The 23,178-nt window shown below is 46.1% G+C and overlaps 1 protein-coding gene across 2 annotated transcripts in view; it reads right to left on the reverse strand.

Annotated features, from left to right (window-relative positions):
• ACAN (aggrecan) overlaps positions 1-23,178 on the reverse strand; it is a 90,881-nt gene that overhangs the window by 27,228 nt on the left and 40,475 nt on the right. For both annotated transcript variants that reach the window (XM_035132015.3, XM_035132018.3), the window contains exons 2-11: positions 17,688-17,764; positions 16,594-16,977; positions 15,223-15,397; positions 13,641-13,768; positions 12,302-12,595; positions 10,995-11,462; positions 10,031-10,205; positions 5,141-5,268; positions 1,509-1,802; positions 454-633 (exon numbers count right to left, since the gene is read on the reverse strand). In XM_035132015.3, the coding sequence (XP_034987906.3) occupies positions 454-633; positions 1,509-1,802; positions 5,141-5,268; positions 10,031-10,205; positions 10,995-11,462; positions 12,302-12,595; positions 13,641-13,768; positions 15,223-15,397; positions 16,594-16,977; positions 17,688-17,757 (2,296 nt within the window). In that variant the 5' untranslated portion in view covers positions 17,758-17,764. The remainder of the gene's footprint in view (positions 1-453; positions 634-1,508; positions 1,803-5,140; positions 5,269-10,030; positions 10,206-10,994; positions 11,463-12,301; positions 12,596-13,640; positions 13,769-15,222; positions 15,398-16,593; positions 16,978-17,687; positions 17,765-23,178) is intronic.

Genomic DNA, 23,178 nt, shown 5'->3' on the forward strand with positions numbered 1-23,178 from the left:
AACCTATTACTGTATTCTACAGGGGAAAGCATCCTGTCAGCAGGTCTGTGTGGCTACGCTTTGGAGGACCCCCCCCCCATTATATATCAGGCAGGCACCTTCTCTAAATCTACCATCCTGTAAATTAAGTTCTTTGGATATTGTCTTGTCCTCTGGGACATCAGGGAAGAAATCTTTGCCCTGTTCTGTGTCATGTTCCTCTGGGTATTTGAACAGCCCTATCATGTCTCCTCAATTTTGTCTTCTCCCCTGGTTCCTTCAACCATTCTTCATAGGACTTGTTTTCCAGATGTTGTTGACTCCCCCTCCCACCAGTCCCAGTCAGCATGGCTTATAGGCCAACAACATCTGGATGGTCTACATGCATCATTGTGTCCATCACACATTGGAAGCACACGTTTAGAGCCACCTCTGAATAGGGCTGCAGAGTTATAACCATGGAGCCCAACATACCAGACAACAATGATATGTTTGTTGGAAATACTTCTGTTCCCCACTCAGTCTGATTTTCAGAATCAGTGGCAAACTCCATTTCCACAGTTGTTTCCTCCCCAGAAGGGACTTCCTCGACCCCAGGAACTAGCTGGGCTGCAATGAGCTCTTCCTCTATGCTCTCATACTGAGATGGTTGAGCTGAAAGACAAAAAACATCACAGTGAATATCCACAGTGTCCTGTCTGTCTCAGATGTCTTATGTCTACCCTGTTTAGTGTGGGGAAGATTTTTGGAATATCCTCAATTCTGAATGAATACAGTAATGCCCTACTCAATGTAATTCTCATTGGTCTATCATGACCCCCATATTTCATTTCCTCCGCTAAAAGTCTTACATTGTTTGTTGTTGTTGTTGATGTTGTTATTTATTTTTATTTTTATTATTCCGTCATTAGCCCAGACACTGAGATCTAGTTCCAAGGGCCTTCTGGCAGTTCCCTCACTGTTAAGAGGGTACAGGGAACCAGGCAGAGGGTCTTCTTGCCAGTGGCACCCTCCCTGTGGAATGCCTTCCCAGCAGATGTCAAGGAGATACAACCTTTAGAAGGCATCTGAAGGCAACCCTGTATAGGGAAGTTCTTAATGTCTGATGTTTTATTATGCATCTGGATATGCTAGAAGCCACCCAGAGTGGCTGGAGTGACCCAGTCAGATGGGCAGGGTACAAATAATAAAATTATTAACAAGATCACTAACAATACCAATACCAATATCACTATCAATATTAATATTAATATTAATATCCTGCCTTTCCCCCAGGCTTGGACTCAAAGTGGCTTACAGTTTCACCATTTAAAAACAATTCACATCGTTCTTCTCTTCTGGAATACATTATGTGGTATTATTCTGGCCCTGTAGTGCTTGAAAAACCTTCTGTGATGAGTCACAGAGACACAAGAACATCATAAGAAGAGCCTGCTAGCTTAAAGCCCATCTGTTCTCCTGTTCTCACAGAGGCCAGACAGATGCCTGTGGGCATGACCTGACCACAACAGCACTCTCCCAGACAGTACCTCTGAAACAAAAAGCGTGGTGCTTTGACTGAGGATCAGGGAATCCCGTCTGATTGGGGTACAGGTAGGTGGTCCTCACACCAGGCTTCTCCCCACCACACGCAGGACGTGGGTGAACAATGGGATATCGAAGGCTGCCATCAGCCAGCCAGCCAGCCCGGCAGTTATCCAGACCCAGCTTCCAGGCTGCATAGAGTTGACCAGTTGAAGCCAGTGTGGCATTCTGGCTCTGACAATATTCTTGAGCTTCCTGTAAGGTGAACTCGTCTGGTTGTGTTGCGAAGAAGACCTCACCTAGGGATAAAATAGTAAGCATGAGTTTTGGCTAGATATATTTATATATTGGAGAGGTCCTATGGAAATGGAAATGGGGTGGTGGTGGTGGAAATTGCTGACATTCCCTTATGTTCCCATGTGTGGAACAAAAATTAATCCAGCAAATATGATTGCTGTTCACCTTTGCTTTCAGTCCGCAAATGGAACAGTGGTACCTCGGTTTAAGTACACAATTGGTTCCGGAAGTGTGTACTTAACCTGAAGTGTACTTAACCTGAAGCGAACTTTCCAACTGAAAGTAATGGAAAGTGGATTAATCCATTCTAGACGGGTCCACGGAATACTCAACCTGAAGCGTACTTAACCTGAAGTATGAGTGTAATTGGTTCTGGAAGTCCATACTTAGCCTGAAGCTTACTTAACCTGAAGCGAACTTTCCCATTGAAAGTAATGGAAAGTGGATTAATCCGTTCCAGACGGGTCCGCGGAGTACCGTACTTAAACTGAAAGTACTGAAACCGAAGTGTACTTAAACTGAGGTATGACTGCACTTGATTGATTACATTCCTCCATATTTGCATTGCGTTTCCTCTGCACTGAAATACGTGGGGTGGATTAATGTAATGAGAACATAATTTATGTAATTAAATACGCAAATTATGTAAGTGATGAAATTTCACTATGTGGGGGGACAGTGAGATTACTAATTCAGGTCACACCTGCACTATACATTTAAAGCATCGTCATCCCAATTTAAACAGTCATGGCTTTCTACAAAAATCCTGGGAAACATAGGCAAAGGTACTGAGAATTCTTAGGAGACCGCTATTCCCTCCAGAAAGGTTCCCCAGGGTTCCCCAGGAAGAGGGTTTGATAAAAATTGTTTTTTAAAATCATTTTTATTTGATTTCACAAATATAAATTTATAACAAAATCAAATACATATCCATATAGAGAGGTTTCTCTGAATCTCAAGACTTCCCCCATCCCCTCCATGGGTCCTATTGTCAACATTTTCAACTGCATATCATTTCATAGTCTATATTTTGTATCTATCCATATTGTCCATAGTATTTGTTACACTGCAAGTTAGATTAAAATCCTAATGTTTTCATCTGCTTACAGTGGTGTCCTAAGTAAATTATAATTCCCCCCCATTCATTCTTGAAGTTTTTGTCTTCTTGATCCCTGAGCTTTCCGGTCAGTTTTGCCATTTAGGCATAGTCTAACAGCTTGGTGGCGGACGCGGGTGGCGCTGTGGGTTAAACCACAGAGCCCAGGGCTTGCCGATCAGAAGGTCGGCGGTTCGAATCCCCGCGACGGGGTGAGCTCCCATTGCTCGGTCCCAGCTCCTGCCAACCTAGCAGTTCGAAAGCATGTCAAAGTGCAAGTAGATAAATAGGTAAACGGTGTTTCCATGCGCTGCTCTGGTTTGCCAGAAGTGGCTTTGTCATGCTGGCCACATGACCTGGAAGCTGTACGCTGGCTCCCTCGGCCAATAATGCGAGATGAGCGCCGCAACCCCAGAGTCGGTCACGACTGGACCTAATGGTCAGGGGTCCCTTTACCTTTAACAGCTTGGCAAACCAAGTTGATCGTTAAAAATGGTTAAACCCCTTGACGGGATATGGACTGCCATGGAATGGAAAGAGCGCTGCATGTGACTTATACAGGGCAGAGCAGAAACAATGCCATCTTACGCCCCTCGTTTTGACTCAGATTTGTTTCCCATGAGTATAAGAACATAATAAGAGCTCTGCTGGATCAGGCCAATGGGCCAGCCTGCTGTTCTCACCGCAGCCAACCAGATGCCTGTGGAAAACCCAGAAGCAGGACGCGAGCACAAGACCACTCTCCTCTCCTACTGTTTCCGAAAACTTGTATTCATCCCTTGACTGTAGAAGCAGAAATAGCCATCATGGCTAACAGCCATCTACAGTATAGTCCCCTCCTCCATGAATTGGTCTAATTCTTTCCAAAGCCATCTAGGTTGGTGGCCTCCTGTAGCAGTGAGTTCCATAGTTTAACAGTGTGTTGCATGAAAAAGGTACTTTCTTTTGCTTGCCCTGAATCTTCCAGCATTCAGTTTCATTGGATGTTGATGAGTGCCGTGGGAGAGGGAGGAAAATGTTTCTTTCCAACCACTTTCTCCATGCCAGGTGTGATTTTATAAACTTCTACTGTGTCACCTCTTACTTGCCTTTTCTCTAAACTAAAAAGTCCCAGATGCTGTAGCATAGCAGTCAACGTTTCTCGCGAGGAATCCTATTCAGAATAAGGGAATTTCCCTTTAAAAAAAGGGAGAAGTTGACAGCTATGCACTGTAGCCTTTGTTCATAGTGGGCGCATCATCTCCTTGATTTGGTTGCCCTTTCCTAAACCTTTTCCAACTCTACAATATCTTTTTTGAGGTGAGGCAACCAGAATATTAACATGTCTGGCCAGGGCTGGATTTAGGTTTGATGAGGCCCTAAACTACTGAAGTTAATGGGGCCCTTTAGATGTCCAGCTATCCTTTGTCAACAACAAATTTCCCCTTTCTTTGTGTTGAATAATTATAATATTTATATATAGTATTATAGTAGCAAGTGGGGGTAATAGGGAACTGTTCATACTAGTAAATAATAATATAGGCCTACTAAATAATAAAGATGAATATTTTTCTTCAGTAGTTTTATAATGGGATCAAAATAAATAAATTATTACATGAAATCAATCAGTAGGCATAAGACTCATACCCTTAATCTATGCTGCCTGATCATCAGTCTACAACAGGCATCCTCAAACTGTGGCCTTCCAGATGTTTTGGCCTACAACTCCCATGATCCCTAGCTAATAGGACCAGTGGTCAGGGATGATGGGAATTGTAGTCCAAAACATCTGGAGGGCCGAAGTTTGGGGATGCCTGGTCTACAAGCACTCTTTAATATTACATAACAGGTACAACAGCTTGACCTACATTCAACTGTGCAGCATTGCAGTCTGCAGCTGCATGCTACGTGTTCCCATGCAGCCAGTCCATGCAGAATGCAGGCACCCTATATATAGAAAGGAGCAAACCAGTGATATTTTAGGGAGCAGGCTAGCAGGCGGGGCCCATGACTTACATCACAGGAGCCTACACAACACAAAGCACTGCTGTTGCAAGTAGGTTTTATTTTATTTGTTTTTTATCTTATATTTTGGAAATGTAAATCCAGGTGTTTTTTTCCCTTTAATTTTTTGGGGGCCCCCAAGAGAGTGGGGCCCTAAACTATAGCTTGTTTAGCTTATATGTAAATCCGGCACTGTGTCCGGCGCATGGATACATTCAAATGCACTTTACTCCAAAGCGGGAAATATGAAAGAAAACTTACCATTCAGTCTGTCAATATAGCAGTAGACATCAAACATCTCAGATGCTGGGCGCATGCCATATGTCCGTACGCCTGGGATGTCGTCTTTGTCTCCTTCACATTTGCTCCGTGGAACCACAATAGGGTACCTGGCCATTAAGGACATTTGTTAATTTTTTCACCCAAGATCTCACCTATCTATCTATTTAGAAGATGTAGGAACCCCTTGATCAAATAGCTCTCTGCGTGGTGTGCAAAAAAAGAAGAAGCTGTAAATAAAACACAGCTAAGATCCACAAACCAATTAAAAACAAATATGCATGAAACCACCACCGTTAAAAGCAAATATAAACTCAATAACTCTTTTGAAACAAATACTGTATAGGGTAACTAATTATATCTTGGCAAAACAAAACAAAAAAGTTTTCAGCAGGTGTTTAAAATAGGGCAGCCCAACTTTTCATACAAAGTGGGCTGCAAGAGGACTTTGGAAGCTGCCTTGGCATGTGTGGGGCAGAGCGAGTCCAAAATTTGGCATCCCCCAGCCTCCACACTGCCTTCCCAAAGCCCGCTAAGTGAGGAGCGAGGCTCTGGCAGGGTCCTAGAGCCCTCCTTCCTCCTTCCCAAGGCTGGGAAAGTGCAAATCAGACTTTGGGAAGGAGACAGGAGGACTTTGGACTCTGCCAGGGCCCTCACACCTCCTTCCCCAAAACCAATTCCTCGATTACCCAACTTTGGGAAGGCAGTGCAAGGGCTGGAGGGTGTCATATGTTGCTGAGGGATGCAAAAAAGGCCTCGAGGGCCGCATGCGCCTAAAAACTTTCACCAAGGGCACCTGCTTAGTTGTCAATAGGCAAGGAGCTCTGAAGTACAGCTGCTGCCACGCTAAATAAATGTCTCCTCACAATGCAGAATGGATGCAGCAATTGCACAGGCATGACTGTAAGATCAATTACGGTAGATTGGCCACATGAGAAACATCACCTTCTCAGTAGTGGCCATAGGAAGTTGATTCATAACAAGGTAGACTATCAGGGCTGGTGTGCGGCTTCCCACGACCAAAGACCACCAAAACTCGATGATGGGTTTTCAAGCTTTACTGCTATATACATATGTACAGTTCAAAGTTCAGAAAGACATGAGTCAGAATCCGGAACTGGCATCTCGATCTACGCCAGCAGAACAACTTTGGCCCGCCTCGTTTCCTCCTGACGCTTTCCCCATCTACGGACCTCAGGGGAGGGAGCGGGACCAGACCCCTCTCTTGAACTGCTCAACAGCCTCCTCGTTGCCCCAACTTCTGAAACCTCCCCTGCTGCAGTACCTTCGGACACCTCCTCTCCTGCACGTGCATCGGTAGCATCCCTAAGCCCCTCCGCCTCGCTCGGAGCCCTTGCACCACTTTCCGTTTCGCTCTCCTGCCAGCTTTCCTCTTGCTCTGCCCTTTCCTCAGGTTCCTGTCCCTGGGCGAACTCTCTCCCCTCTCAGGGTTCCCTGACAGCAGACTATGTTGCTCAGTGTTTTCCATAGTGCCTGGCAGTGGCTCTCCAAGGTTTCAGGCAGGAGATATTCCTTGTCCAACCTGGAGATGCCGGGGAATGAACCTGGGCCCTTCTCCAGGCAAAACAAATGCTCTCCCACTGAGCCACAGCCTTTCCCCAATGTAGATCAATACATTGATGGTAGAGGTAGTAGCAATAGTAGAAATGAGATCACCAGCAACGCCACTCAGTTCAATGAACATTCATTTATTAATTGTATGTATTTTAGTTTCATTAAATGCTTAAATATGCGCCCGCCCTGTGGAACGCCCTCCCATCAGATGTGAAGGAAATAGACAACTACCTGACTTTTAGAAAACACCTGAGGGCAGCCCTGTTTAGGGAAGTTTTTAATGTTTGATGTTTTACCGCAGGCATCCCCAAACTGCGGCCCTCCAGATGTTTTGGCCTACAACTCCCATGATCCCTAGCTAACAGGACCAGTGGCCGGGGAAGATGGGAATTGTAGTCCAAAACATCTGGAGGGCCGAAGTTTGGGGGTGCCTGTTTCACCGTGTTTTAAATATTCTGTTGGGAGCCGCTCAGAATGGCTGGGGAGGCCTGGCCAGAGGGATGGGGTATAAGTAATAAATTATTACGTATTATTATTATTATTATTATTATTATTATTATTATTATTATTATTATATCTGCATATGAGAAGAAACAATAGTAATAATAATAATAATAATAATAATAATAATAACAATAACAATAACAATAATAATAATATATTATTTATACCCCACCCATCTGGCCGGGTTCCCCCAGCCACTCTGGGCGGCTTCCAACAAAACATTAAAATACAGAAATCCATCCATTCTAAAGAAAATAGAATCCTTTTTTGGTTTTTTAGCACAGCAAACATCATCTTACAACAGGCATCCCCAAACTGCAGCCCTCCAGATGTTTTGGCCTACAACTCCCATGATCCCTAGCTAACAGGACCAGTGGTCGGGGAAGATGGGAATTGTAGTCCAAAACATCTGGAGGGCCGAAGTTTGGGGATGCCTGTCTTACAAGAACCATTCCAGTCTTAGAAGAATCATCTGGTCAAATACTGACACTGGGACTGGCAGCTGCATGCAATTTGCTCTGGGATTTGCAAAATTTTAGCCACTTATGTCACACCGGCTCTCTGTAAGCAACAGTTATAGTACTTAGGGCAGAGCAAAGGAGTTTCCTATCAGGCTGGATTCTGAGCTGCCCCCTCCCCCCCGCTTTGTGCCATGTTGACATGTGGGCGGAGCCACCACACAGTCCATCACCTGATGTCCTCATGATGGCAGGGGACCCAACTTCAATGCTGATGGGCTTGTCATAGGTGTCAGTCAACTTACAGCAAGCCTCACTTTTGCATGATTTGAAAATGTTGGAAATGTGTCTTCAGTGCTGGGGAAAACATGGCGATGAGGAACATTTTCAGACTACACAGCACATCACCTTTCTGGTCTGCTCTGTCACACTGTGGGCAGCTTCTCTTGTTGCAATTCAAAGAATTCTGAACACCCCTCTGAGCTGACAAATACAGCATAAACATCTTGTTGGGGAAGGGGCGTGTGTGGAGTTCAGCACATGCCACTAGTTCTCTGAGACAGGCACAGAATTGCACAATTGCTTCCAAAGCTCCACGGGGCATTTCTCTAAAAAGTCTCTCCCTAGGAGTCTAGTGAATCTGTCATTCAGGAATCATTCCCTAGTATGACTGCACCGAGTTCTCAGGGAGGCAGTAAACCTGTACCTTGGTTGCAAAACTTCAGTCGTCAGATGAGGACTCACATGACTGGAATGGCCCCTTAAAACAAACCCCTCTACTGAGAAAATTAGCATGTCAGCCTGGCATGTCATGCCCCCTGACATCTAATTTTCTATGTGGATAGAAGTTTCTGTATGGAGGAGCATAAAAACACAGCAGCTCCCTGTGCTGGCTCTAGTTTTGGGGCACCATTGGGCAAGTGTGTTCAGAGATAGGGCATCCTCAGCAGATAGCTGTTCAGCTTCTGGTAAAAGACCTCAGGTGCGGGAGAGCCTACTGCGACGAAAGACCCTTGCTTCCGTCTTATTTATTCTACCTCTCACTTATTATCAAAACTAACAGGGATGGTCTGGGGTAAACCAATCCTCCCTCCTATTGCTCCCCTTAGCCTTTCTGTATTCCCTCATGCACTTGAGGGTTTAATTCTATTTCCTCTTCTTTTATACAAAAGAGAGTCCTCTTCCAGCACAACCGTGGCCAGGTACCTATTAAAGTTCAGGGCTATATCTGAGACTATCCCTTGTGTCCACAGTATAGGGAGTTCTGCCTCTAAGAACCCCTTTCTGTAAAAGTTTACCCCTTCCCTGAGGTAACTTTATGACACCCTGGGTCTGTCTGCCTGGCTCGCCCTCTTGGTGCACCCCCAAAGATACATGGGGGTCCTCATGAATGAGTTTCATGTACCTTGGCTGGAAAATAACACCAACGATTTTCTGATTGGCACTTTAACACTGGAATTTTTATTTCTCAAGAACATAATGGTTGCTTTACGGTATTCCTGTTGTACAAGCTTAGTTTCAATGGTAATAACCTTGTTACTCATGTACTAGATAACCTAACGACTACCTAACCTAAACCTACTCTCCTAGATCTTCTTTACAACCACCCTCACACTCCCGCTCCCCAGCACCCTCTCAACTGACCAAACGGCTGTCCCTTCTCTTTAAACATTCAACCATTCCTCTCCCCTCATGGAATGTCCAGTCAGTTGACACGGAGTCTGAGTTAACCCTTGATGGGTCGGGTTGATAAAGCTATAACAAACAGCGTAAAAACGTCACACCTAGCATCCCTCTAGGTAATTGGTTCCACATACTGGGGGGGGGGGAACTGTATCCTGTAATATATGATCAAGAGTCTGATGTATCCTGCAGCAGCTGTAGTGAGTTAAACAACAAGACGTGTACTGCATGATGCTTTTAAGTCAGGGATAGGGACCCCATTGCCTTCCAGATGCTATTGGACTCCTATAAAGTCAGAGACATGGACCTTGTTCATATCCAGATGTTCTTGGACTCCGGCTCTCATCAAGTCCAGGTAATATGGCCAGAGGTCAGGGAAGGCAAGAGTTATAGTTTAGCAGCATCTGGAAGACACGAAGTTCCCTGCCCCTGCTTTAGCTGAAACCCTCTTTCTTGTAATTTGAACTCACTAATTCACATCCTTATTCTCTGGAGCAATAGAAAACAAATTGGCTTCATCATCAACGCAACAGCTCTTCAAATGCTTGAAGATGACATCTACCCCACCACTTCATCATGTACCCTGCAGGCTAGAAAATACCCTGCTCATTAACCTTCCCACTGGACTTGCTGAATCATCATCTTTCCTTACCTGACCGTCTGGTCTCTCAGCCAGCCAGCATCACACTGATCGTAACCGTTCTCATAGGCTGCCTGCAGTTGTTCGGGAGTGGCAATCACTGCATTATTATCCAGGCAAGCTTGCTGAGCTTTGACAAAAGTCAGGGAATACCTGTTGGTGGATGGCCGGTAATGAAAGATGACACCTGTTGAAGGAAAAGGAAAAACAACTGAAGGGGCAACTAGGCATGAACCCATCATGGGATGTGCTAATATTTCTGCAATTTCAATATGTGTTTCTGGAGAACTGAAACTGACTCTAAAAGGAGTTCCCTCTGGAGGATGAGTGTTTGTCACTGGTTTTGGCTCAGTCCTGTTTTCCTTGAAATATTTGTGATTAGGGATGTAGGAGAAATTCAGTCAGTTTTTTATTTTTTATTTTGATGCGAACCTACCCAATCTGCACTTCTTAAGACAATATGGAAACCAGAATGCAGCTATTCTTTGAAATTCACACCTCTGAATTTTGCAAAGAAGCTCTCTGACCCAATAATGTACCCCAAAATTCATACATTAGGGGAAAGTATGCATAATAATGTGTGTCTTAGTGAAATCAATATACAAAATTTGCATTAGATTAGGGGCAATTGCATGCAAAAATGTGTGCATTCAGCAAAATGCAGACAATTTTTCATGAGGTCATTTTCTTTAAAGGTTTCCTAGTTGATGGAGAAATCTGGAGAAGTGAACACCAGACTGGAAAAATGGGAAACTGGAATTGCTAGACTAGTCCATTTCTAGGTGTGATCGGGTCCCTCTTGCGGGTTTCAGGTGGGCCACAGTGAGAATAGGATGCTGGACTAGATGGGACATTGCCTGATCCAGCAGGCTCTTCTCACGTTCTTATGTGATTCGTTGTGGACCACACTGGGCTACTGAATCAGGTGGATTTTGTTACTCTGCATTTGCATAAAGCACTAGGCATTGCCACATACCTGTGGGAGAAATGGGTTGCCCAGGAATGAGGCCAATATCAGGAGCAGCTGTTCCCGGTACAATTTGATCTTCCCCGGTAAATGGCAAGGTGGATTCTAGTCCTGGCGTGATGGTAGCCCACAAGCTGTCTTCCACCGAGCTCACCTCCAGGGTATCGGTGGTGGGAAGAGCATCTAGGAGCGAGAAGGTGGCATTTTCTAGACCCTCCCAGATCCCCACATCTGTCCTGTTCTCTGCCTCTTCAACGAAGCTAGTAACAAAGAGATCTGGTGTTGCTGTGAAGCCTTCGTCCACCTCCGAGCCAGTAAAGTCTATTGGCTCCAAGGTGGCAATGCTGCCTCGGGCCTCCTCCTCAGTGGCGTTGCGTGCAAATTCCAGCTCAACATCTGTCTCAGTGACTGTCTGGATGGTGAAGCCACTGCCCAGTTCATCAATTATCTCACCGGTGATCGTGTCCAAGTCGCGACCTAGGGTGAAAGAGTGAGGATTCTTGGGATATGAATGCAATGGATGAATACAAAGCATTCCCAGGCTACAACCTTAGGTCCCCCAAAGTCCTGAAACAATGCTACATCAGGGGAGTTTATAGGAAACTTACACGGTGGACAGATCTAGCTCAGTATTGTCCACACTGACTAGCAGTGGCTCTCCATGGGTGTGAGGCTTCAGTGAATTCTGATCCTCCCCTGCTCACAGCAGACAGCCAAGGAAGTAGACAAGGAAGCTCTTACCGAGTCTTTATTCAGTATTCACAGTGAGAGGCTCATGTATGCTGCTTCTTAGATTAATGGTGCTGCTCCAGCTGAGCTCCCCCCCCTCCTTCCTAGCAACAGCACTTCCCCTTATGGTGACCGCCAGGGGCTAATTGTCTTTGAGTCCTTTGCTCTTCCACTTTCAATGCACGCTGGGTTTTGGGAGAAGGGGGGTCGGGAATGCTTTCCAGTGATAACGTGTCAGCTGGCTGCTCTGTCTCTGTCTCCCCCTTCTGTTCTCCCAACACCTCCCAGCTCTTCTGTTCACTTGTCTCTGAGCTGTGACCTTCCTCAAACCACTGCTGTAAATCAATACTGCCTTCCTCTTCTCTAAAAGGTTCAAGGGGAGGGCGGCCGGCCTCCACCATTCCTCCTCAGTCCCATCCCCCTCAGTCCAGTCCCTGACAATGGGTGTCTCTCCCAGCCCTATCACTTCTTTCACCCAGTAAATGGGTGGTGACAGGAGGTTGCTGGAGATTGGCCCATGACTCTCATTCTTCTGTACTCTTGCATCTAGGAAAGTATGAAGAAATAACTTGGGACCCAGCACTTACCAGCGTAGCAGATGGCATCATAGCGGGAATGGGGGTGAGGATACCCTGTCTGGTTGACGTGGAGGTACACGGTGCGCACCCCAACCAGGCCGCCACCACAGGTGGGGCGTGCCTTGTTGATGGGGTACCGGACGCTGCGGTCTGCCAGCCAGCCAGCGCTGCAGACATCCATCCCATCCTTCCAGGCCAAGTACAGTTCTCCCGTCGTTGCCAAACGAGCACCGAGGCGGTGGCATTTCTCTGCAGCTTCTGGGAAGCTGAACTTCTCCGGGGAGGTGGCATAGAAGACTTTACCTGCAATCACACACAGCAATTATTATTTATTACAATTGATTTATTAATTGCCCTCTAAACCACTGTCTCAAGCCAATTTGCACACAAGATAGTTAAAAGCTCAAAAACAACGAGACCCCAAACCCTCATGACACTCATGGTCAAGACCCATTTATCTAGCTGGGAAAGCCTGTTGGGACAAAAATGTCTTCAACTGTTTCTGGAAAGGGGAGTTAGTGGGCACCTGTTGTGTCTCGACAGGATTGCTATTCCAGAAAACAGGGACAGGCACACTAAAGGCCCTGATCTGAGTTACTGTGGCTTTTGAAATCTTTGGAATTTGCAGAGAAGCTCTCCCACAAACTGCAGTAATCTAAAGTACTTAAACCAAGGATTTACCGAAGGCTTGCATCTTTTTCTTTTTTACACAGTGATCTTGGCCTTTTCTTAGATAGTTCACAGGGTCAAGGGGTCAAAGGGAACAGAGGCGAGGAGATTCAAAAAGGCAAGCATGTCTTGAATGGGAAAGATACAGTCTGCAGATACTGGATGAATGCTAAGGAAATTTATATAATTTCCTCATAAATTATAAAATGTCAGTTGAACTGGCTGATGTGACTGAACCAAGCGAGACTCAACTCAGCTGATGCCTGGGGAGTGGGGTTCAATCCTACAATCTGCAAGGCCAGCCAGTTCCCCTGGGGAGTTTAATCCTTCCCCCACCCTGCAGCCACCTTTACCTGCCTGATACCGGGCATCACATATGACATCAGATGTGGGACAGGTAGTCATGGCTTGGAGAAAATGGCTTTGTGGTCTAAATGGGGAGAGATGACTGGTGAAGTTTGTTCCAAGGGCTGGAGGTTCACCACCACTGGGACAGATAGGATTGCATGTATATTTTATTCAAAATGATAACGTTGAGGACTTGGAGAAGCTAAGTCATGAATGTAAAGTCACCCAGGGCTCTGCCGCAGCACAAGAAGGCCGCAGACCACCAACTGTCATGAGTAGCTTGAGGTGGCAAATGGAGTGTATACGTGTTAAATAAATAAGAAACAATTACCTTCCATTTCTTCTGCATAACAATACACATCGTATGTCTCATCCGTCTCACGAACACCATATGTTCTCACTCCAGGAAACTCATCCTTGTCACCATAACAACCTTCCCGGGGATGGTGCATTGGGTACCTGATTCAGTGAGAGATTCAGTGAGAAGAAGAGACTGTGTTGCCTGGGGATGGGGTGGCGAAATACTGTGTACTTTATGGTGCTGGGATGGAGGTAGTAACTTGAAGAACAAAGGGAACCTAAGCAGAATTTGGATATGCACTGTATGAACAGCCTAGCAGCTGGATCAAAAGCCCATCTAGTCCAGTAGCCAACCAGATGCTCATGCGAAGCCTGGAAGCAGAACCTGAGTGTAACAGCAGCTGTCCCCACTTGATAAACTACTTCCAGCAGTGGAGGTAGAACACAGGCATCAGGGTTATTAGCCTAGCCAAATACAGTGTTGACCTCATAGATTTGTCTAATTCTCCTCTAAAACAATCCAAGCTGGTAGCCACCGCTGCACCCGGTGGGAGCAGATTCCGTAGCTCAATTGCACTGTGTGAAGAAGCAAATTATTTTGTCTATGCTGAATCCTCCAACATTCAGCTTCATCATAGGGCCCCAGGATCTAAAGTATGAGAGAGGGGGAGAAAACCACCTCTCTATTCACTTTTTCTGTACCATGCATAATCTTAGACACCTCCACCGCATACCCACTCAATTGCCTTTTCTCCAAACAAAAAACCCCCAAATGTTGCAACTGTTTCGCATAGGGGAGTTGCTCCAGCCCCTCGATCATTTTGATTACTCTTTTCTGAACCTTCTACAGCTCTACAACTTCCTTGTGGAGGTGAGATGGCCAGAAGTGTAAACGGTATTCCAAGTGTGGTTACAACATAGAGTTGTATAATGGCATTGTGATATTGGCTGTTTAATTTCCAGTCCCTAACATGGGCTTCTCCATCTTTACAGCTGCCACACACTTGGTCAATACCTTCATTGAATTATCCACTACAACCCCAAGGTCTTGTGCCTGGTCAGTCACCACCACTCCAAACCTCTTTAGCATCTATATGAAATTTGAGGGGGAAGGCCAATGTGTATCCCTTGATTTGATCGAGGAAAAAATATATATGTTCCATTAACCTGGGAAATTGCAGGAGCAAGGTGATGAAAATTGGGGTGGCATTCCCACATGCAGTTCTTCCCTGCTGCTTTCAGGGGGGAATCATGAGGGAAAAGAAGCACACATGTGCAGAAAAAATGGAAGAATAGCGACGTCCAGTGACGTTCATTGTGATGTCCGCTGGTGGGAATGAAATCTGGTATATAACATGAGGGTATATGGGTCAAAAAGCTACAGTTCCATGACCCAACAGGTACCGCAGTACAAAAAGAGCAGGAAAATCAACAATAAACCCAATTCCATGTTGCAGAATACAGCTGCAAGAAGCAAAAATCAGTGTGGAACAGCCCCTAGTCACATTGACCTCTGACCCTTTTCTGATTCCTTGTCCATGACAACCTGAGTTTTCCCCAATGGCCAATTTCGCCCCTGTGGTTTGTTCATATAACTCCCTGCCAGAACTTACCTGACGGTCTGATCAGCCAACCACCCAGCATCACATTGGTCAAAGCCATCGTCGTAGGCAGCCTGGAGCTGTTCTGGAGTTGCAATGACAGCACTGTTCTGGATGCAGGCCTGCTTGGCCTTCTCAAAGTCCAAAGTGTACCGGGTGGAGATGGCTCTGTAATGGAACACGATGCCTGGAAAACACATTCACCAACATACATATACATATCAGTAAATAACCCAAACCAGTTGAGTTTTTTAAAAAGTGAGGCAGAGGGCAGCGACTTAGGATTTTCAGGAACTGGAGTGATACTGCAGAGAATCTAGCGTTGCCTGTGTGCTTGCTTCTGGGTCCCTGCAGTTCTGAAACACATAAACTAGTAACCTTTTGGGGCCCACGGATCCTCCTTCCAACTGGAGAAAGTGTTGTGGGCACTGCACAAAAATACACACACTGCAACCAAGCACACACCACAACTTATTCTCATTGACTACAACACAATGTTTCTTTCAAGTCAAATTTCAGGATGGGCAGGGGAAAGGTACCATGGTGGTGACCTGTAATCTAACCCTAAAGGACAAAACTGATATGGCATTAATGTCCATTTGATCAGTCTGTTTGCCCCTCCCCCACCTTTAACACCAATTGGTAGGTGAGCAGGATTGCTACCATGGCCGGTTGCCCAGGAATTATAGAGACAAGGAAAAGTTTCTTATAGCCCTTTTTTATTTCAATCTTTACAGAAAGAGGCTCTAGAACCCAGCCTCTTGGATAATGGCGTTGTCCTGAGTGAATCTCCACCCGTCGTCTCTCCCACTTCCTCATTCGACATTCTCATCATCTCTCAACGGGTGCTGAGAAGTGCCCTCTGTCTTTGAGCTCTTTGCTCTCCTACTTTTAAGGCCCTCCGGGTTCTGGGATATGGAGGGCCTGGAATGCTTTCTAATGACGACGTTTCAGCCAAGTGTTGCTCTGGCTCTCCCATGATTTCCCAACTTTGCCCTTCATCAGCCTTTGAGCTGCGACCTCTAAATCTATACTGTCTTCCTCTTCCTCTTCCCTGGAAGGGTCAGGATGGGGAGGGGGTCTCCACCATTCCTCTTCTGCCCAGTCCCCGACAATGTCATGGGCCTGTCAAAATCCCCCCCACTCCTGTAGTTAGACCCAGCGAAGCAAACTTCCGTTGTTGCCAACTTCTCCTGCATCTAACAGCAGTTGTTGGTGGCGGGCTGCGCCAAACTCACCGCCTCCCAGTAAACTGCAGCGATGCCAATGGTGGAAGGTCCAGTAAGCCCTGCTAGCTTGCCCCACCAACCACTCCTTGTGTGAAGTGCCTGGCCATCTGGAGAACCCAACTCGGAAAGGTCAGCCGAAAAGATGCAACCTTACCTTTTACCTTCACCTCTACTGTGTCCTGGCTATCCTCAATGCCATGTATCACCTCGCAGCGATAGACCCCGGTATCATTGGAGCGAAGTGCCTTGATTTCCAGCGTGGCATCAGTGGGTATGGCAGGGTAATTGGGCAAAGAGACCACCTCCTGGTATGCAGTGTTGATTCTCACATGCCCATCCATGGCCACCAGCAAGACAACCTCTTTGCCGCCCGACAACTTGCTCCATTTGATCCGCGGAGTCAGAGGCGGGGTGAACGGAGATGTGGTGACGTGTTCCAATGTGTCAATGTAGTAACAGGGGATGGTCAGGGTGCTTCCCAGGGGAATGTGCAGGGGGGAGCGTAAAGGTATGCTCACACTCAGTGTGGCACCATGATCTGCTGGTTCCAAGAAGATGAGGGAGGGAGAAATCAGCAGCATTCATCCATTGCTAGTCATGGCGGCTATCGGTGGCATGCGGTGAAATCTTTCATAGGGGCATAGTTAGGGCTAGAGGCACCAGCTTACAAAGGCGATGGGGCCCCCTGACATCATGCGTGTGACATCACGATGTCCTGATGTTGCATGCATGAACATCACACCTCCCTCCCTAAGCTGGGCAGGAACTTCTGGGCTTTGGGAAGGGGGTGCCAGGCCTCGGACAGGATACTAGAGTCCTGCTGCCTCCTTCCCAAAGCTAGGGAGGCCTTGGGAAGATGGTGGGAGGGCCAGGACTCAGTCGGCACATTGCACCTCCCTCCCTAAGCTGGGTAGAAGCTTCTCAGGCTTTGGGAAGGAGGAGCCAGGCTTTAATACTCTAATTTACTGGGAACATGTAAGGGACTAGCCTAGTGCCCCATGTCCATAGACCACACACCACTAGCGGCTAGGTTCTGCCTCCATGTTTGGAAGCAGTAATGCTTCTGAATACCCGGGGAAGGGAGAGTGCTCTTGTGCTTGGGTCCTGCTTGTGGGTTTGCCACATGCAACTAACTGGCTGGCTGCTGTGAGGACAGGATGCTGTTCACAGGAAGGGGCTCGAGGCCTAGCACTCCCCACCCCACAAAACTTCATATATTTTAAGTATGGCTCTGGGGGTCTCACATACCTAAGACTTCCACAGCGACAGCTGCAGTGATGATTCGCAAACACACAAAGGCTAGTAGAAAAGTGGTCATTGTTTTCCTGAAAGAAGCACAAAGACAAAAGAGCTGTGTTAGAGAAATGGGCAGCACCATCTTTTGTGGAATGAAGGTGACAAGAAGTGAGAGTAATAATAATAATAATCTATTATTTGTACCCTGCCCATCTGGCTCCTGTATTTGCAAGAGGTGTGGAGCAAACATCGGTTCAACTTCTGGAAATGACAATGGAGAAGAAGAACCTTCACTGAGTGATATATTATTAATTAGTAATGTTAATTAGGTTGTATCCAGTGTTGCTGTTGTTTCTACCTTTCCTCCAAGGCGCTCATGGTGGCAAACGTGGTTCACCCGCTCTCCATTTTATTCCTACATAACCCTGTGTAGTAGGTTAGGCTGAGAGACAGTGAGTGGTCCAAAGCCACCCATTGTACTTTATGGCTGAGTGAGGATGAACCCTGATCTGCAAGGTCCTACACCGATACGCTAACCGCTCTACCATGCTGGCCTACGCAGAGTAACCCCATTGAAATGAACGCATGTGAATAACTAAGGTTCATTAATTCCAGTGGCTGTACTCCAAGTAGAATTTAGCTGGATACAATCTATCATGATGATGTAAAAAGAAACCCTCAAAAAAAAAACCCCCAAAAAACAACAACACATTGTGGAACCAATTCTGGTGAAGCATATAGAGAGACATAACAAACTGGAGAGAAAGTGGTGGCCAACACATGAAAACAGTGGATGATATTCAGAGATGATTCAGCAAAGTGGCCTTCTTTTTCTAGGAACCTGGTTGGCTACTGTGGAAATCAGATTGGCCTTTTATTCTATTCCTATGCTCTTAGTACCTATCACTTTCATTGGGTGATCCGCCTAGTATTATGGGAGAAAAATTGTGAGTCCATTCTCTCTATACTAATTAAAAAAACCAAACCAAAACACCCCTCTATTGTGACCTCTTAGTCATCTATTTTTCTGCACCTAAGCACAATAAGGACATGAGAAAAATCCTGCAGGATCAGACCAAAAGCCCATCAATTCCTGCACTGTGTTTTGTGCAGTGCATCTTGGAAGACTGCAAGCGGGCTGTGAGTGCAATAGACTTCTCCCTCTTGTATTCCCAAGCAACTGGCATTCATATTCTTTCTGGAAGCCTTCTAAGCAAGCAGCCATCATCACCATAGCTGCCAAGTTATCCCTTTTTTTAAGGGAAATTCCATTATGCTGAATAGGCTTCCTCGCGAGAAAAGGGAAAACTTGGCAGCTATGATCATCACCCCTTGCAACAGTGGGTGCTGGTGGTCAGGAATGGGAAGCCCCTTTCAGCACCAAGGGCTGTATTCCATTCTGGGCAACTTTCTGGGAGGCCACATGTGAGTGGTGGGCAGGGCCAGAGACAAAACTTGGCCAAAGCAACAAATGTAAAATTTACCTTTGAATGGCAGACCATTTTCTACACAAAATGACACACTGCTCTCTCTTTCCTCCATTCAGGTAGGCAAGATGCATTATCAGAGTTCAAAAACATATTCTAGATGGGAAAACCATGTAAGGAGGGTGGAAAGCAGGGCTGGAGAAGGGTGTGGTCTGATAAGAGGGGGCGTGGCTGGGGAAGAGGGTGTCCTAGGAATAGTCCCAAGGGCCACACTGAAAGGTGTGGAGGGCCACATTTGGCTCCTGAGTCTGAGGTGCCCCGCCTCTTACTGTAATTAAATACACATGGCATAAAAATGGACATTCGTTTATCAATCTTGGACCAACCGCCAATCAGTTTCATTTTGTGACCCCCTCAACCACACCATGGGCCAGAACAGAGATCTGATGCTTGGGGAGTCCTGCCCAAACAGGGCTCTAACATAACGGAGGAAATGTGGAGGAGCTCTGGTTCATTTGGGTTCCGTGATTTGGTGCACACTTCTGTGAACAAATCCCTGATTGTTTTCACAAGATGCCTTCCTAGAACTGAGAGTTTTTCTGTTCAAAATCCAGCTTGCTTCAGGAAATGGGAGGGGAGAGTTTTTAGGCAGGGGAGGAACTCATTTTACATCTCTTTCCCTCCCCCCCTTCTTAAATAAGGCAAACGCTGGAACCCAAATACAGAAATAAATATACTTCTGTGACTTTTTGTGTATGTGTGTTTTCTCAGCTGTAGCAAAAATAAGAAATTTATTCCATTCTGACCGGCTTCCAAACCATCCCAAGACTGAAACTCCTTTATACATTTAGCTACTTGGAATGGTGAGCTCTTCTCCTCTCCCGTCCTTATTTCCTTGGTCATCAAATTAACTGAAACAAAATAACATGCTCTTCAACATTTCTCCACTGAAAATAGGGACGTCCCATTCCATAATGATAATTTTACTATTCATCTTCCTGGGTTGCCGCAGCCACTCTAGGCAGCCTCCAACATATATAAAAACATCATAAAACATTAAACATTGGAAAAAAACTTCCCTATACAGGAATGCCTCCAGACAGCTCGGGAGTCAGATAACTCCATACCCTCCAATGAAATAGGGACATCCTAAGGAAAAGTTGTGGAATGTGGGTGGCACTGTGGGTTAAACCACAGAGCCCAGGGCTTGCCGATCAGAAGGTCGGTGGTTCGAATCCCTGCAATGGGGTGAGCTCCCGTTGCTCGGTCCCTGCTCCTGCCAACCTAGCAGTTCAAAAGCACGCCAGTGCAAGTAGATAAATAGGGACCACTCCGACGGGAAGGTAAACGGTGTTTCTGTGCGCTGCTCTGGTTTGCCAGAAGCAGCCTAGTCATGCTGGTCACATGACCCAGAAGCTGAATGCCGGCTCCCTCGGCCAATAAAGCGAGATGAGCGCCACAACCCCAGAGTCGTCCGCAACTCGACCTAATGGTCAGGGGTCCCTTTACCTTTACCTGAGGAAAAGTGGGACATCCCAGGATCAAATCAGAAACTGGGACAGCATCTCTAAATCAGGGATGTCCCTGGAAAATAGGACCAGGGAATTAGCTGAACGCACGGGTGCATTGAAGGTGTCTGAGTTTTATACAAACGAATGCAAAGTAAATGTGCACCTTATATTGGAAAGAACAGCCAGATTTTCACAAAGAGAGCAGGTCTTCACTGGGTGCACCTCACGCCTGCTGTAATGGGAGCTAGCGTTTCACTCTTGAAAGAAAACATAGCTTAGAGCTGTCATCTTCAAGCACCGAGGACCCAGCATATAAATTGATTTTCTGAATAGGCCTATCTTTCTCCATTTCTCTCTGGATCATCAATTGCCAAAAGACGACATGACAGGAGGACTTTGTGAGCCAAAGTACATTGTGTGTGTATGTCTAACAAATTCACTTTTGTTTTGAACCAAAAGCAGCCAGCAGTGCCTTAATACAGCGTCACACTTCTGATCCATATTGTTCCTTGCGCTGGTTTCCTGCTAGAAAAATCACCCCCAACAGAGCTACTGTTTGCCCCCAAAGGTGCAGTAAACTGCGATTTCTTTCAGTAAGCGGCAATTAATGTTAACAAGCTGTTTAGGCCTATTACCCAGCTGTTTAGATGCAAAGGGTCCCTTGTCCTCATTTCCACCCAGTCATTCGCCTTCTCTCCTTCTCTTTCTTTCTTTCTTAAACACAACAGTCCTGGAATCACCATGTGACACCCTTTGGCATCTACCAGGACCTCATCGCTCCAGAAGGGCTCTTGGGCAGCCAAGCACATTTCCAGGACCTCCTTTAATTTTTTTTCTGGCACTAAGTCTGGTAGCTTCCATCAGGGCCAGCCCTATCACGAGGCAAATTCTGAGGGGTGGAAAGTGGCTAGAAAGGTGTGCCATGTGGTCTGCCCTGCAGTCCCTAAGCTAGCTTGTTGCCATAACATAGCTGGCACACCAATGAGGTGACATGAGGCAAACCAGCTCGGGTGGTATGCTCCTACCTCTCCACCGGGACCGGATCTGTGTGGGGAAGCGTTGGTGGCATGTCTTGCCTCAGGTGCCAAAAATCTTGGGCTGGCCCTGGCTACCATGTTAATTCCTCTAGCACCCGTGATGTAGTGCTGCTTTGAGACAGTACTAGAACTTAAATGGCAGCTGCCTGGAGCCAACCCCTTTGGGACCTGTAGGGCGGAAGGCAGGAAGACCAACAGCAGGTGGTGCGAGAGCCAATAACAGGCAGAGTCAACCAATTCTCCTATGTTCTCCAATGGTGGCACTAAGATAAAGAGGAGGAAGCTGATAGGCTGTGCTCTCCCTTGGCTGCTTGTAAGGAAGAAGGCAGGCAGGTCAGGACTGGCTGAGGGTAGCTGGGGGTTCATGGGGCAATGCCCCATTTGCCTTAATGGAGCAGCTTCCACTGCAACCAGATTAGCAACACCCCCACCCCCACCAGGTAACTGTGTCAATGGGTGAAGGAAGCAGGTGCCTCTGAAGCAACTATACAAATGGGGCCAGAAGCTGGTCCTAAAAGAGAGCACAGTAGGAAGATTTTTTTTGTTAGCCCTCAAATGGAAAACGAGCGAGGTCCCAACTAAAGAAGAACGGCAGCTTAAGTTGACAGAATATGCGCAGCTTGTGGACTTAACATATAGAACAAGAAGAGCATACGTTTAGAGAAGATTGGAAAACGTTTATTGAATATATGGGAAATAACCGTGTACAGCTGAAAACGCTGGCAGCATTAAGATAAATTCAGCAGTGTAAATAAGCCTTGATGGATGCAATAATGGAATGCTGAATGGTATAGTTTCTGTAAAATATGCAGGGAATTTATGATATGCAAAATGAACCACGGAAAGAGAAGAAGGGAAGTCACTGATATCTTAAGGATGTAAAAATGAGTATCTTAAATTGGAAGACAGAATTATATATATATATATATATATATATATATATATGAAAGAAAAGACGATAGTGCGATTCAGCAAAGGTCAGCTTGCAACCCACTGGCTGGAAGCATTACAGTTTCCGGCCCTTGAGGCAGAGCATAGCCACTAGCTGGTAGCCATTGATAGTCTTATCCTCTATGACAGGGGTCAGCAAACTTTTTCAGCAGGGGGCCGGTCCACTGTCCCTCAGACCTTGTGGGGGGCCAGACTATATTTTGAAAAAAATAGGAACAAATTCCTATGCCCCACAAATAACCCAGAGATGCATTTTAAATAAAAGGGCACATTCTACTCATGTAAAAACACCAGGCAGGCCCCACAAATAACCCAGAGATGCATTTTAAATAAAAGGACACATTCTACTCATGTAAAAATATGCTGATTCCCAGACCTTCCGCAGGCCAGATTTAGAAGGCGATTGGGCCGCATCCGGCCCCCAGGCCTTAGTTTGGGGACCCCTGCTCTATGACTTCTTTTTAAGCCATCCAATTTGGTGGCTATCACTGCCTCTTGTGGCAGCGAGTTCTGTAGCTTAACTATGCACTGCTTTCTTTTATCGGTTGTGAATTTTCCAACATTCAGCTTCATTGCT

The sequence above is a fragment of the Zootoca vivipara genome, chromosome 13 (assembly GCF_965207765.1).
Source record: "Zootoca vivipara chromosome 13, rZooViv2.hap1.1, whole genome shotgun sequence".
Lineage (NCBI taxonomy): Eukaryota > Metazoa > Chordata > Lepidosauria > Squamata > Lacertidae > Zootoca > Zootoca vivipara.